At 45.4% G+C, this 16,695-nt stretch overlaps 1 protein-coding gene across 1 annotated transcript; it reads right to left on the bottom strand.

The window, feature by feature from the left end:
- Positions 1 to 379: 379 nt before the first annotated feature.
- On the bottom strand, positions 380 to 15,176 carry LOC119651798. Its single transcript, XM_038055582.1, has 3 exons — positions 14,571 to 15,176; positions 6,622 to 7,188; positions 380 to 818 (listed from the first exon to the last, which is right to left on the bottom strand). Exons 1-3 carry the CDS (start codon positions 15,002 to 15,004, stop codon positions 491 to 493), a joined length of 1,329 nt encoding a protein of 442 aa, XP_037911510.1. The 5' UTR covers positions 15,005 to 15,176; the 3' UTR covers positions 380 to 490.
- Between the last annotated feature and the right edge of the window lie 1,519 nt (positions 15,177 to 16,695).

Raw genomic sequence — 16,695 nt, 5'->3', positions numbered from 1 at the left:
TAACGCCTTATCTTTCATTAAATTATGATTAACTTCAAACCATATATGCATGCACGGAGAGGTTCGTGTTAATTTGACCTAAAATCGAGGGTATTCGCTGATACAGTTTTAAGATACAAATCAATTGCAGAAAGATTGGAATTTGTTAGTAATAAGACGGTTGGATGAAATGGGGTTAATTGTAATGTCTGAATATGACGGATACGTGGGTTAATTAGAGCGAAAGGCTTTCTGATTGCACTAAATAGATTCGAGTGGATCTTGCTCACCTTAGCAGCCAACAGAAAGGTGGTTTTGTATACGCTGAGTGAGGTCGAATGATTTAGTGGTTTCGGAAGCTCCTGAAAGGTCTAGAAAGACGCGTCCAAAGTTACCAAGGTGCTTTACTAAAACTTGACTTCCAAATCTTTTGACTCTTACAACTCGATCGAACGCTAAATAAAATATACCAGAGACCTGCCCCTATTCAGAATATAAATTCAATTCGTCCTTAAAAGGGCTTCGGATAGTAGGTTCTGTAAAAATCTCTGTCGAATTCAGTTTCAAATTTGGAAAAGTTGACAAGTTGGGTCCTGCCCTTCACATAATCTGGAATAAATGAGTTATCGAACTTTTTGCAGTGCACAAGGATTCCTTTGTCGCAGTTGATTTTCAAATCGGTTATACTTCCTGGTAGGTCAGATTGCAGGTAGGGATAGTCTATGTAGAATTTACCGTTGATTGCAATCTGAAATTCGGTTCTTCCCATAAGAATTGCCACACGATTTTCTTTGTTGAAGTCGAACGGAAAATATGGACCATATTTCGGTTGTTCGTACCTGGGAAGAAAGAGAAACTTATATAATAACTTCCAAGGATATTTTCTCAAAAATTATCTTGTTCACAATATCTAATTGATCTACTGAGATCTATTGAGAAGTCCGTCTTTCAGCCGCGTCTAACTTCCTTCAGTCCCTTGGCTCTTCTTGCTGAAAATGACGTCCAAACCATGTTCCCAAGTTTTCTTTTTAACGAAAGGAGATTTGGTTAAATTCCAAGGCTATTCTCCTTTGGGACCCAAGGGTCATCTGTGATCTTAAACGGGTCACTCACGATACGGGAAATGACGTCCCCAAGGTACCCGAGTAAGCAGTTCTGTCGGTCTAGTTAGATCTTAGGAATGTAGAAATCTTGAGAGAGCGTATCTGAAAGAGACTTTTTCCAAAAAAGAGAGCAAAGGAGGAGAGAAGGAAACAAGCTGCCACGCCGGCAGTGCACTGCTGTTACAAATAGTAAACCACCGGCGGAAAAGATGAGGAAGCCAAGATAAGCTAAACCGTCGGCCTTGCTCATTAAACCAACGGAAGACAAGATATTTGCGGAAGTTCTCAGTGAAATTCACTGCAAAATGAAGCTGGAGGCAGGGCCTTTCATGTGGAAAACGATGAGTGGCGGAGTCCTCGCTGAATAAGGCCTGAACATAATCAAAACGTTGACCAGGCGATCAAAGGGCTACTGGGAGAGAAGACCCGATAGGTATCAGTTCTGTGAATTCTCACCATAAACTCACTATGGTGTAAGTCGCGCAATGGCGCAATTCACTCCAGAGATAAAAGTTAATCTAGCATTACCGGAACAAGGACCCGGCTTCATGGCACCTCGAATTATCGCTATTTGTTAGGGTGTACTAGACCGGCGCATCCATGCGCATTGAACGTTGCGAAGTAACAACCGGAAATTCGTCGAAGCTCTTGAAACTAGCAGCCACGGCGGGTACTCCGGAGTTAGCGGCGTTGCAGCTGCCACTGGCGAAAATTCAGTGATAGACCTGCTAGTGGCTCCCTGTGACGCTTCCGTGGCCCAGAGGGGTCCCAACCATGACAAGCATTCCATGTAGTGGTGGGCGGTGAAATTTGACGATCTATGGAAGGAGTGTCATAAGATCCGGTACTTGACATTAGGTTTTCACGCCCCGGAGAAGGCATGCGACATAATGACGAAGGTACAGATAGTCCACGGCGCGATAAACAAAGGTCGCTGCTGGCAGGATTAAGTCAACGAGGTAAATGGGGATCCGTGGGCTCTGCGGAAACCCTGCATACTTAATACCGACCAATGGAGCGCATTGTAAGGGCGTTATTTTGCAGACATCCGGTACGATTTGATGATGACAGCGTGGAAGCCGCCGAGGACTCCCTCTTTTCACCATAAGAGTTTGAAGAGGCAATTAACACTATAAAAAATAAGGTTACACCAGGTTCAGATGGTATCCTGATATAAGTACATAAACTGGTATTCCACCAACAACCAACTTTGTTTCTCGGCGCGTTCAACGCTTGCCTGGAGGAGGAGATTTTCCTTCATTGAAAGGTCACGAAGCTGCTTGTGCTGATTAAAAAAAGGAAAGGAGACCCCAAACTGCCGTCTGCATACCGACCGCTGTGTATGCTTGAGATAACTGGGAAAGTACTTGAAAAGTTCATGAGGAGGAAACCTACTGAAGCGATCCGTACTACCGGAGACTTATCCTCAAGGCAGTTCGGGTTCAGAGCAGAGAGGTCAACGATGGATTCTATTGCAGAGGTTGAGGATATGGCCTTTCGAACTGAGGCACACAGCTGCTGATCTCGACGGATAGTGTTCCTCGTAACGCTTGATGTCAGAAATGCTTTAATTCCCTATGATGGGCAGATACAGGTAGATATCTGGGGTACATTAGAAAATCCATTCCACGTTTCGAGCTGTCTCTAGCGGGCATTGAGGGAGTATCCAAGAGACCGCTCCCTGCTCTGTGAGACGCTAGAGGGCCAAAGGAGGATGGAGATCACGTCGTGGGTAGCTCAGAGATCCACTTTTCAGCCGCACCTCTGAAACGCTCCTTTTGCTAGTCTGTTAAGGAGGTGGATATGCCAACACATTCGTGCCTGGTTGGAGTTGAACAGGCACAAAGCAGGCTTAAAATATCAATACGACGGGTAAGCTGATGGATACACGGATTCATGTTTTTAGCCATGCGCTGGAGAAAGAGAATCCCGATGCTACGTCCCATATCCATCGGGGAGTTGGCTATAGAGCCAAAGCCACCGGCCCTTGCTATAACGCTTGACTAGAAAACGAGCTTCTTAGAGCAAATCAAAGTAGGAGCGGATAAGGCTGCAGTTGAAGTCTCGGCCATAGGTCGGCTAATGACGAATTTTGTGGGTCCCATATTAACCAGGAGATGTCTTTTTATTAGGCCAACACAGGTATGGGTGTCACCCTTGGCAAGGAGATGTTGTATCATAAGCGCCCGAATGCAGACATGGAAAGTCTTGCCAGTGGCGTCTGCTTATTGCAATGTCTTAGACCTGGCTTTGGAGGTGATCAAGGAGTAATCCCCGCTGCCCTCCTTGCTACGGAACGTTATGCCATCCGTAGCTTATAGGAGAGGTTGAACGTGAAGAAGGGCAATGCACGCTAACTGATTGGTTACTCCCTTGCCAAAATACGTCAAGAGGCAGATGTACTATGCGATTCATTGGCAAGTTAGGTGCGCGGTTGAATCGAAGGCATGGCAAGATTGATTATTGGAGGAGGAACAGGTTTTCGGTTTTACCTGCATTGTGAAGGGACGATTTTCTGACTGTGTAGTCTGCAATGAAGCGGTGGAGGAATCCGTTGGCTCACTCTTTCCTTGTGGAAGGCGGGATGGGTTTCGTCAGCAAATTTATGCCAAGACGAGGAAGCTCTCTTTCGAAACAACATTGCTAGGGAGATACTGAGGGGCTCTGGCAGATATTGTTTCGAAGAAGACTTTGTATTCCTTAATGACTCAATTCACTTGCCTCACTACTTCTGCCGGTGGATCATTCCTAGATTTTCTGGAGGATTTATTCTCGAGTTTATTCTTCATCTGATTTTCGTAGTCCTCCTCGTCCAATATAACTATTTGTTCGCTTTAATATAGAAAAAGGATTTCTCTTTCAACCTCTTAATTATCTTCCTCTTTTGTGGGTTGTTGATATTCATGATCGTGCCATTGTTTTGGCTTTTGAATGTGCAGCTCTAATGGATGCGTTTTATTCTGGAGTGGTTGATGATATCAGGGAGTTTCTATTGGTGATCGGCGATCAGAAGTGGAATATGTGCTTGGCCTCGGACGAAAATTGCAATACGGTGTTTAAGAGTTTCAATTCATGTTCGCTCAAGGACTGCATGTATTGGTTTACCACGAAATTGTCGAATTGTAGGGCATTAGGTCTCATCTCCTCCTCTTCATAAGATCCAGTGCATCCACTACCACTAAACTTCGTCTCGAGGAGTTTCCCATTTCTTTCACTTTTGCATCTTTCCGCCACTTTCACTTCGGTGAGAAACCATTGGAAGGCATAGAGGTAGACGCGCCAGTTTCAGATGAAGGTGATGTGCCTGCATAGTTTTCTATTCAGCTTTGATTTTGGCATCTTAGATACCGTAAGAAGAACGGTGAGATATTTGTGACTTTTCGCAGTTTCTACTACTTCGTCACTGGTAGCATCTTCTGTGAGCACAAACCCTGCCATAAGGTCAGTTGAGTCAGGAGTGCTCAGCTACATATATTTGTCAGCCACACCGACTGCCGAGACATAGACGCGAGTTGTGAGGCGCAGTTTCACCCCGGTAGTACGAAACCAGTTTCTACTGAGCGCATACCTGCCTAAAGTCTCTACCAAAACAACTAACCAAACTAAGGAATACGCATCTCTGTTGTATAGTGCAACTACCCGCTTGAGCCTTGTACAATCAACAGGAGGCCAACCGGAAATAACTGGCCGAGAACACTGTCCTAGGAATTCATCTGAACATATGAAGTCGGAAGGCTACCCTGGTCCCTCTAGTACCAGTAATTGTGGCATCACGTCAAATCTATGTTCCCCCGTTCCACACCTGGAAAAGTAGAGGAGGTATGTAGGCCTCCCGGAAGACCTGGATAACCGCATTTCAACGAACCTAAACGATGGTGGGTAGGCATGATGGAGGCACTATGCTCCATTTATTCTTTTATTTGGAGTGATTAGGATATCCACCCTTCTTTGGGGCATATACACGACTCTGATCGATGTCGTTGTCCTTCTATTTGTGTGTCACGTCGTGGCATACTAACATCTTAAATGGCATACTAACATCTTTGCCTATCAATTCCTTTACTTACTCAACCTTACAAGGTGACTTCGGACTGATGTGTACTTGCTCCTCTTCAAGGATAGAACATCAAATCAGTATTGGGACTACCACTGGTCTGTCAAGTGTGTCATAAAAATCGAGTGGTCCGCATTTCGTGGCAATTATAGTTAGTAGTCGAGGACTCATTAGATGACTGAGATATATCTTTAAACTACTACGAGGCTACAGTGAAAGGTCCAGGTGAAAGTTTGGATACTTACTATAAAGCTTGGCTGTTTGTAATGAATGATGAGTATCCTACATGGGGTGTACAGATTGGTGGAATTTACTGCGTTGTGTGATAAGACCCGGGCAGTACAATTTGGAAGCTCCCATTTAGTGCAGCAGAGCAAAGGATTGGAGAAGTGTCTTTCAACTGAGCATTCTCAGACGGATTGAACAGTTATTCTGCTGAATCAGTAGAGGAGTTGAGGGTTAAATTATTGGGCCTAATATGGTTTTGATCGTTCTTTTGAGCATTTCAATTTCGCCCACATCATTATTAAAAATTTCGCTTATTCTTTGACCACCGTTGGAACGTCGGTAAAGCTCGATGGCGGTGTCATCTTCTACGGAGTGGAACACTTTTTCCTCTGCGTTCCTAAATTTGAACCAACTGATCTTCATTTATGCAAAGTAAGAATTATTGACTGGTCATTTGGCGTTACTCCACCTTGATCACCACTCAGTCGTCCATGGAGATCCTGACCTTTTTGGGGACGCTAGGATTAGATGAATTTGTCCGTACCCATGCAAATCTGCAGTAACCAGATGCGAACGACTCCTGGAAATCTCGTCGTGTGCGATATCCTTGAACTTTACGCCCTCCCGGGCATCGCTGATCTTATCGGCGTACTAACCGAGAAAATTCTTAAAGAAATGGTCCACGCACACTACGACGATGATCTTCTCCGACCGACCAGCCTCTACATGCGAAAAAGAACGCATACCAATCATACGGCCATGGGTCTATTTGGAAATCCCCGAGCCAGGAGTTCACTCCCATTTCTGTTGATTATATGACCTTTGAGCAGACACACGGTCGTAATCACCAAAAGGAAGGAATGATCGAAAAATGGAAAGGTGTCTTTAAAGATTACAGACTTAATAACCTTTGTCTATCTAAGTAAAAAGTCACGTTTTTGGAGGCTCCACCCTTCAGCTATTTTAGAGACATGAACGCCCTATTTCAGCTATTTAGATTGTATTTCCCAAATCGATGAAGCACAGCAAATTATTCTCTGTGGTGAGTCGCCATCAGTAAAACCATGCGAGCCCCAGTGAAGAGCCAAAAGAGAATCGCTTAATGCGAAAAGTACTAGGTTAAATCCTCCGTCATCTTCTTGATATTTTAAGACTGCTGAAATCTACCCGATGCTCTCACGTAAGGCACTCTTTGGCTAGTTCCCGCAAATTCACTGACATTTAGGAACCCTTAACTGATACAACATTTATACTTACTCAAAGTTATCATTGGTCGCTCGAATTTCCACCGGTTTAGGCGATTCAAAATAGCCAAACAAAGACAACGGCGTCTGCCTATACGGTCCGGATTTCAATTGGAAACCAACACCTCCATTCGCTTCATTAAAAGGAACAAAATTGAAGATAAAACAATGTCCAGGCACTACGTGTAACCCAATCGTGTAATGGAAATATGCGTCAAAGATGTCCATATTATGGCGGCTCTGCTGTGGGGGCCACACCAACGGAAACACGCTTCGACAATGAAATTGCGAGACGAAATCGATGGTTCCTCGAATCTCCAGGTAGTCCCCAGGAAATACCAATGGAGCCGGGTGCACGTCGAAGGGAACGCTATCAACTTCATTGTCCATTGTGTAGTGGAATCGGTTAGGTCCGACCATTATTGACATATTGTATTCCTTGACAGTGGAGTGGACGATTGTAGTTTCTTCAAGCTCGTTTTCAGGCGGCGGTTGTTGCAGGTCCATGGACACAAATCGAAACCCAATATCGCAAACAAATTTCAGTTTGTATCTGTTGTTGTAGATGAGAACACGTAACCTGAAAGGAAACGGATAGAAAGAGGAAATAAATGGTAAGCAGGCTTTTAAAATTTAAGGAATCAACCCTACGAATTGAAGTCTCCGAAATTGACATACCCTAATCATGGGAAGCAAGTATGCTGACATAAAAGGAAGTTCCCTTGACCTGGGAATAGTCGCACAACTCATACAATCACATAGTACACAGTATACCCTGACCACTAAGCCGTGAAGCATGCGAGTATCTCGCTTAATCAGCAAACCAACTCCGGGGTACTTGTCCTCGCCTAGCGAAACCACGCATAGCCAGCGTCCTCCTCATACAATACTTCCCCCGAAGCCCAGGCCAAACAGATTACTAATAGCTTTCTAACCGTCCGTCATACCACCCAACATTTGTCCGACTCATCCACAGAAACTGCGGTGCGCCAACACATCCACAACCCAATTCCCGATCCCACCACCCCAACCTACAAGGCCCCGCTGCTCACCTATAAACCCCTTACACTGGAATCCATCATCCTTTCCCGAAATAATAAAAAATCAACCGGCCCTGATCACATCCCTATCATAATTCTGAAAAAAGGCGCGAAAACCCTAGGCCTTCTCCTTTCCCAACTCTTCAACCTATGACCCCCATCAGCACATCTATCCACTCCATGAAAAGAATCCCACATCGTTCTCATACTAAAAAAGCAACAACCTTCAGCTTCCCCCGACAGCTACAGCTCCATCTCCCTCCTCAACTCAACATCAAAAATTTTGGAACACTTCATTCACAACCATCATGCTCCAACACATCACCGACCACACTATTATTCCCCCATTCCAGTTTGCCAACAGACGCACACACCCTCCAAGTCCTCAAAACTGACATCCTCCACAACAACAACATCCCCACCACCGCTTGCCACCATGATATCCAGAAAGCCTTCGACGCTGTCTGGCACGAAGGCCACTTCTTCAAACTCTCCCACAGATTCAAATTCCACCCACAACTCCACAGACTTATTCTGAATTACCTTTCCGATCGCCAATCCCTAGTCCGCATCCATGACACCCTATCCGACCCATACAGTCCTCCTGCATGCATCCCCTACGGCTTACATCGGTCAGCAACCCTATTTTCCTTATACACCGGCGATATACCAACCATACAATACGCTGACGACTTCATCCTATACACCTCTTCCCGAAGCATACAATCCTTCCAAAACTGCATCAATACCATGATCCTAACCTTTAACAAATTCCTCCATTCCTGGAAACTCGTCCTCAACCCCAGCAAATGTGAAGCCATCGTCATCCGTGGTAAAGCCACCTTTACCCGCAAGATGCTAGCCGACATCTGCTCACTTCATCACCCCCCAGATACTTGATAGCCAACTTGGAGACGATCATATATCCACCGCCCTTTTTTTCTTCGGTTGGTTATAAGACCGCTTCCGTTTTTTCATGCGCGAAGGTCAATCCGACTTTTTCTAACCAGATCTCACCATTACTGTAGCATAAACCTCCACATCCTCCGCATATTACTGCAACAACTACAGCCAGGGACGAGAAGCATAAGCACTCCATTATACATGACTTTCCGCAGCAAGGGACCGAGTACCGAGCCCTGTGGTACCCTGCAGTGACGACATATTCTTTAAGACTTTCAAGCTTTCCGTACGAGAGAGTTCCTTCTAAGAAGTTCGCCCGAGCAGACTCGCCTAACATCCAGGAAAAGCTTTGTCAGTCTATGCGCTTTCAATTCGTTGAGCGGCGGAATTGAATGCACTTTTAACATCCGATGCCACCACGGCACACAAACTTACCAGAATTCAGTGCGTTTTTTCGCCAGGCTCACTACCATGGTCACTGCATCCACCTTAGAGTGGGCGCGTCAAAACTGACGCTACAACACGCTATTGCGCTGATCCATCATTTTCCCCATTGCATCTAACAGGCAGATCGGACGATACGATCCTGGAAATCTATGTGGTTTACTGGGTTTGGGAAGCAACACCAACTTTTGCTTTTTCCACTGGACAGGGAGTATTCCTTCTTTCACGCATGCCTCGAAGACGCTACTAGCTTCAAAGCTCCGCTTTTCATTACCACCCTCTAGGCCTCACTCCAAAGGTTTATATCGGCTTCGCACAATTGTTTGAAGCAGTTCCTGGTACTTTTGCAAATCGCCTCCTTTAAGCAGCTTCGCAATTATCTACGTGTCTCCACACGATCATCGTTTCCGGTTTTTCTCCCTCTGGAAAATCCTTCTTGCCCGGAAATATGCAGCTTGGAAACTTGCTATTTCATTGTTCCACCAGTAGTTGGACTGGGGATTAGTCGCCTTTTGGGCATGGTGGCTTTTTCTATGGCCGTACCATTCAGGGATATAGTATATCAACCACCAAGTCCAAGTCCACTGTAGACCCTAGGCCCGTTCCCTGAAAGTGCATAAGGTCCCAAAATTTGGGAGTACCACATTTGGCTCTGCAAATACCTGTAGCGGAAAACGCCTTCTCACATTCGTTATCCGGCTACCTCATTCAAGAGCTGACGTGTCAAAATCACCTGCCATAATTATCAGCCAACATCCTCGTATCATCTCTTATCTCATTAAGTGTAGCGCTGGGTGGAATATTAGCAGCAAAACACCTTTTGCTCAGATGAAGCTTTCCACCGGGTGTTCTATTATTTCCTGGAAGGCTAGTTCTCCGAAAGTCCCTGATTGACCCGTTTGATGCTTGTCATAAATGCCACCAACGTGAGCTCGATATGACTAACTAACACATCGATATTTTTCTTACGGATGGTGTACAAGAATAGATCCTGCGGCCAGTTCATTTGTTGAACCTTCATCTGCCACTTGCACTGAGGGTTCTCCTAAATTCCGAGAATCTCCAGCCGCGTGAAATGAGCCGTTGGCCCCACCCCCTCCTTTCCTTTGCACTGTAGGCACTTTAGGTCTGCTGGTGTGGCCATCCGCTCCGCATCTGCTGCATTGCTTCAACCTGTTATCGGCACTGGAACATGCCTTCGCAATGTGACCGAAGCCAAGGCATCACCGGTAGACTGATAATGGCGATTTTTGTCCCACCAAAAGCTTTCCGTAGCGTCTCTGCCGGTGACTTTAAAAGCCGAATAAGGTGGAACTCCTTTTCCAAAGCCTCGCAAACCGCCTTCTTCATGGTGGCTTTATCTATATCCTTGGACTGTAGATATCTCCGGCCTGCTAACCCTGATTTCGGCTTCCTGTCACAAGGGCTTTCCAATTTGACTCAAGAACCTATCTGCCATTATATCCTTGGAACTCCAGAATAAGATCCTTTCTGAGACCAAAATTCTGTATCTACCTTCACTCTCTTGAGAATATCAGTATATCCCCCTTCACCTCATTTGGAGATAATAATAGCCTCGGATTGTATCTTCTTGATAACTTTTTTTTGAAATCTACAAACCCTAACCAAGCAAGCCCTTGGAATAGTCGATTCTGGCCATGATGAACAAGGCATTAAATAGACGGTTCATGGTGTAATAAATATTGCTTGGTCTCCTCGGTAGTCACCTTGTCGTGATGGGGTTCCATGTAGTAATTCACTACTCTCCGAAAAGCAAGAAGTCATAAACTTTGAATTCACTAGCAACTATTATAGGAGTGAGATCAAGGCCAAAGTATGGATTCTAAAGGGCTCACCAAATGCACCCTCAGCTGTAGAAAAGAAAACTGGTCATGTGAAAAACCGGCCTAAAACCGGTATGTGGAGGTTGAAACCGATAAGCCTCCCCTTACTTGGGGGTCGAAAAACAACTCCCCTAATCCAAGGTAGATGTTGGAAGGTTCAAAGAAGAATCCTGTGGGCTCCAGCCGGACTCAATCGACAGCAGTTGTCGCCGCACAGAGAGCTCTACGACGTGCACACAAACAAATGTCGCTGTGGTGTGACGACTTCTAGCTGGATTATCTTTCTCTTCATGCCTTGATTGCCATCCTGAGTCGATCCCCCCGCCCACGATCTAACGGCTGAATTGTGGCAGAGATGTCACAACAGACGCGCTGTGCAATTATGCTTCCATCAGATTGAGTCGGTGTTTGTTGCAGTTGAGTGAAGTTCGACAATTTGAAGTACTATCTGGCAATAGGCGTATCAGATGGCCCTGGTTTTCCCGGAAATTCCCACATTCTGCGCACGCCCCCGGAAACAGAGTGGTACAATGTGTTTAAAGCTAGTATCCCAGAACATTTTTCAGAGTCAGCAGAAAAGAATCTGGAGACCATGCTACATCGGCTTGAGATCGAAGATAAGCAGCGGTCGCAGTTCTATAAGCAAATGGCAGATCTGGCAGTACGATTTCCTCGGGGGATCTTCTCAATGTTAAATGGTTCACCCTACTGCCGCAAAATGTGCCCAACATTTTAAAGATATTTAAAATGGCACGCAGAAAGTTCTGGATCCAGCTGATACCATTGTCAACTCTGTGACTTCGTCCTCCTCCTTCGCCGTGAGTGCAGCTCCACACGGAATAGAAAAAACGCTCATCAGAGGTTTCAAAAATGAAAGAATTATTATCTCAATTCATCGGTGTTTCGAGAGAGATAGACCGGCAGTAGTTTCCAGTGTCAGAGCAGGTCACCAGATTGTAATAGGCTACGTAGAAGGGGACCCTTTTCTTCAAAGATACGGTTGCCTACAAACGGACTATGTTTCTGCTACAATCGCTTTGGTGCTGATGCCAACCGATGCATCCTGTCGTCTTCAACAAGCCCCTGCCGCAATAAAATTTAAAAACTAAACCCTGATTTGAAAAGGGATGCGTCATCGATGAGACTACTTTCTTGCTGGGGAGGTCGAGCAAGCTTTCATCCATTCAAATTCATCATTGTCGCAGATCTAAATAGATGAAGAAAAAAGTTAAGTCCCTCGTCGCAGAGTTTTATAAGTATTTTGTCGCCATTGAAAGATTCATCACCGGGCCGGGCTACAACCAAGCATCACATAGTGTCCCTGTCTTTTTCATACCTCGTTAACTGCTTGGCGGTAAACTTAATGCCGGTACTTAAAATATCACAAGATTTAGGCACTGTCAGGCCTTCAAGCAACCTCTAGGCAAGTCGTCTGCACATGGCTATGTCGAAGTCCGCAAATTTCCGTCCTACAGCCTATTACTGGAATTTCAACTCCCAGACAGTGCCGGATATCCGATTCCACGATTAGACTATATGACCAACTTTTGCAACTACATGGAAAAACAATCTTCTCTATTGTAGATTTCAAAAGAGCATACTTTCAAATTCCAAATTGTCCATAGTCCACGGCACCCAAACCGCCGAAAAACATGCTGTCGGTTAAAATGAAAATTCATTTGGCTTGCCAAAATGGATTCTGTGTCTAAGAGATAAGATCGATAGGCACACGTGTAATCAGCATAACAACATCGAAGTTTCGGACGCACAATTCAATAAAGTCCACTTTGATCTCATCCCTGGATATATGGAAATAGGTATTGTCTAACAATAATCGACAATTTTCCAGTTAGCCACAAGCGACAAGGACCAAGACCCGAATCTTTTACATCTATGGAAAAGCTGATGGGCACTAATCGAATCCGCACAACGCCTTACTACCCTCAGAGCAACGACATGGTTAAGCGCTGGTACTGTTCTCTGAAAGCAGCATTTATGTGCCACCACTGCACGCCCTGGACCGAGATTTTGCAAGCTTTCCTTTTGGGACTCAGGACTGCGTACAAAGAGGACATCAAAGCTTCTCCGTTGGAACTCTTGCTGGAAACGTCCAATAATAGTACCAGGGGTGTTTTTCGTATCGGACGAACTACAAACTTCACCAATTTCGTTCCTAGACCAATTGAGTTGGCACTTTTGAGCTCTACAGCCAAATTTGCTCAAATGTTTTCAGGCTCGTCGCAGCAATCAAACCGCCAAACTGTCTCCTTCATACACAGGGCCACATAAGGTAATTCGGAGGCTAGGCGAGAGTCGCTATATCAGCGATATCTACGGCAGACCAGCCACTGTATCACCATGTTTATTGTTAGCAGGTTATGTCGCTGCCGTCAACAGGGGCAGGAGCAGGACCAGGACCATCGCTTGTGGTATATTTCAACCTTCGTAAGGCGGCTACTTGAGATGTCCGGAGGGGGAGCGGCTGAGGCATCCCTGTCCAGTCCAGTCCAGAGACAACAGATGCCGCTGAACATCAAGCCCCACGCGATTGTTCTAGCTCGATTGTCTTTCTCACCCACTCCCACTCACGATCTCCAACCCGAGCTTTTAGCTTGCCCACCTACGCCACCCAAGAACAAATACCGCCGTTAAACTGGACAAAAGAGATATGTTTGGCCATCTGTTAAAACTGATTGCAGGAATTGTGGTTGCAATAATTGCCAGCGATCTAAAATGACTCGTCATGTAACTGTACCGGTCGGGACGTTAACGCCACCATCATCTAGATTTAAACATGCTCATCTGAGTTTTGCCACTATTGCCGGAATTAGCAAAATACCCCGAGTTTCCTTAGGATCTCCTCGAAAAACATAGTTCGAATTGAGGTTGCTTCAGGAAGTTAGTAACCTGAACGGCGCAAGATTGTGGACGAGCTTTTTCACTGTCAGTGCAATGCGGTAATACGATGCGCCGATAATAGCCACTGGGGGAACATTAACTTACGTGTTACTAGGTCTTCGCGCAACTTGGAAGGAGGACATCGAAGCAACAGCAGTGGAGATGTAGTATAGTCAGCCATTACGTCTCCCAGGAAAATTTTTCGACTTGGATTCCAACAACGAGCAGCAGCTACATTTGCCAATGAGTTAAAACAACCCTCCCAGATGTTACGTTCAGTCCATAGTAGTCGACACGACAGAAAAAGGGTCTTCATATTCAAAGACCTGGCTGAGTTCTTTATAGTCGAAGTTGCTGGACCTTTTTGCGAAATGGCCGGGGAGATCGGAGAGAATTCGATCTGAGACCAACAACAGGAAGCCTTCGTGGCGACGCCCACCCCGAGAGACAGATCCGAAAAATAAGTCAAGCTCATGTTCGACAATCTGCAGTGGCAAACTCAACAGAAAGGTTAGATTTCCTGATACCAGACAGGCCTTCAACTAGAACAACACCACAATCTCACAGCTGGCGTCACATTTATAACTTCGATCCGAGAGTCAATCACCCCCCGCCAAACCAAGGCATGTTACACTCCCATTTATAAAAATTTATCCCGCCTCCTTTGTAGAAAGTGCCTGGAACCGCGTTCAGTGAAAAGGACATAGTTGGGTAGATTGCAATGTCTCTCAGATGCTGGCATTCCAGGCCTTAGTTCTCAGGCATGTCATGATAAGGGCGGGAGGGGGAGGGGGGAATTTTGGTAAGAGTACAGCTATCAGTCCCCAACTTACCTCGATTGATATGTTTCCATATACTTGGCCCGAGCACTGAACGAAATACAACGATACAATGTAAATGGTGACGGCAATATCGTAGAGAATACCAGTGGCAAATATTCACTTCGTTGGCCGAGATTTCCTTCAATCGGTTCGATTTGTCCATATGGAAAATAGATGCTGTTATCTCTTACAGGCATATTCTTCTCTTCCTCTTCTGTAGGTCTGGGCTGCTTCTCCAAATATTCCCATAGATTACAGGTGTTTTTCAATGTTTCCTCGTCTTCCCACATCCATTCCGAAGTAATGCTTTTCAGGGTATCTTGCACACCCTCTTGGAAATCAAGGTAAGCGCTAGTTTCTTCTTCAGTTGCTTCTTGCTCGGATTCATCATCCTTTTCTAGCTCATCACGCATCGATTTTTCGCCAACGTTGTAAACGCTCGCCATGATGTAGATTTTAAAACTGGTCGTTTCAAATTTTGTAAATTTCTCTAGATACGATTGAAAGACGTTTCACCAAACTCGGCCAAAAGCCGTAGGTCGTAAACGAAAAAAAAAAAATCACTTCCTCCTTCTGAACATTAAAAACAAAATTTTGATAATTTTAGGGGCGGCTGACTTTGATCCTGAATTTTGAATGTCAAAGAGTGCCTGGACATATTTTGAAATATCTAAGCTCTCCCAATGAGGAAGAAGAATTCCCGGTATAAAAAGAATACCAGCATCGATGGTCTGTCTCGTGGGACGAAGACATTGACTCAAAATTTGCAAAACGAAAAACGGACGACGTTAGAGTCCAACTGCTCTAGGTGAGGAGACGTTGTTGTTAGGCGCATCATCTGAGGACGAACTGCTGGCATCCAGTCAAGAGATAGTGTCGGTGGAGGGCAGTACAGTTGGTACCAGCCTAAAGCCAACCACAGGGACCTCCTGGAACGAGGCAGCAGACAATTTCCAGCTTACAAACCGTTGTGGTCGAACTGGAAGTAGTAAGTAGCAGTCACAGTACTCCTAGTTGAAAACCGCCGACGTCGGTGGCCCCCAAGGAGAAAGGACTTTTGCTAATGAGTGAATGAGGAGGATGGTACTGATGACGAGCGGGACGAAGAACGTCTCACTAAATGCTAAGTAACTTTGAAAGAAAACTGTAGCAAACTCCGACAAAACCAGCCGAATTCGAAGCCTACTCCCTTCAACCGCAATTGATCTCAAGATGAGTCCGAACAGCAATACCAAAACGAACAGAGTACGCAATAGATCGACCCGTCAATTAACCTCACTAAACAATGAAACAGCAAAGGCGATCGACGGGGCACCAACTGCGAAACCCTTTCGCGACGTGGGCAGGAGTCACCTACTGGTAGCGCTGACGTATGGTAATGACGCTGAGGGCAAACTGGCGCCGGAGATGTGGAATAGTGTTGAGGCCACGCTGTCGTAAATCAAACATCTCCTGGATGGCAAGAGAGAACGGAAGAATGCATTCCCTGTTTTGATTCCTCCCAGGGGGTCAAGGATCAATTCTGCAGAGATTTTATCGTATCATAAGATCAGCAATCCTTGAAAAGACGAAGGTTATCTTTTACGTTGAGATTCCCAGGAGACTGGTGACTCGCATCTCATTGTTGAAAAATCGCATGGATAAGGACAAACTCATCCAACCCTAGGAACCCCAAGCGGCAAGCCAACCTTTTCTTAAGGTTCGAGGCAAAACCCTGACAATCCGGATCCAATCGAGGACAGCAACAAGCTTTTGTAGGAGATGAAGATTGACTGTCCCACGAGAAGAGATGATCCTCCTACGCAAACAGAGCATGGTGAGAAGGCCGAACCATCATAAGACTCCAAAATAAATATTACAATTTATTCCACAGCATAAAGGATACTGGCCGAAACAGACTTAGAGCATACATTCTCACAAGAAAGAACCAGAATCTGAATTGCACAGACCTAATCATGGTCATGTTGGAACAGGCTTGAGTTACTTCCCGCACTATCGATCACCAGAGAACTACAGCCATCGACCACCACCACCACAATTATGAAGGTCAATCTGTTGACAGCCTGCGATTCCAGTGTGAGGCATACCCTTTGGGGCAGGTCAAGAGCCAACAAAAGAGCTGAGTGTCCCTTTAATT

This window comes from Hermetia illucens, chromosome 3, assembly GCF_905115235.1.
Source record: "Hermetia illucens chromosome 3, iHerIll2.2.curated.20191125, whole genome shotgun sequence".
Taxonomy (NCBI): domain Eukaryota; kingdom Metazoa; phylum Arthropoda; class Insecta; order Diptera; family Stratiomyidae; genus Hermetia; species Hermetia illucens.
The sequence above is the reverse complement of the archived record's forward strand: the minus strand, read 5'-3'. Positions and strand labels throughout refer to the sequence as shown.

What these genes read in the sequence shown, in the direction of transcription:
- LOC119651798 (XM_038055582.1), bottom strand. Translation starts at nt 15,004, where the DNA reads ATGGCGAGCGTTTACAACGTTGGCGAAAAATCGATGCGTGATGAGCTA. An exon ending in ATGGAAACATATCAATCGAG is followed by an intron (nt 7,189 to 14,570) that starts GTAAGTTGGGGA and finishes GTTTCCTTTCAG; the next exon opens with GTTACGTGTTCTCATCTACA. An exon ending in GCGACCAATGATAACTTTGA is followed by an intron (nt 819 to 6,621) that starts GTAAGTATAAAT and finishes CTTTCTTCCCAG; the next exon opens with GTACGAACAACCGAAATATG.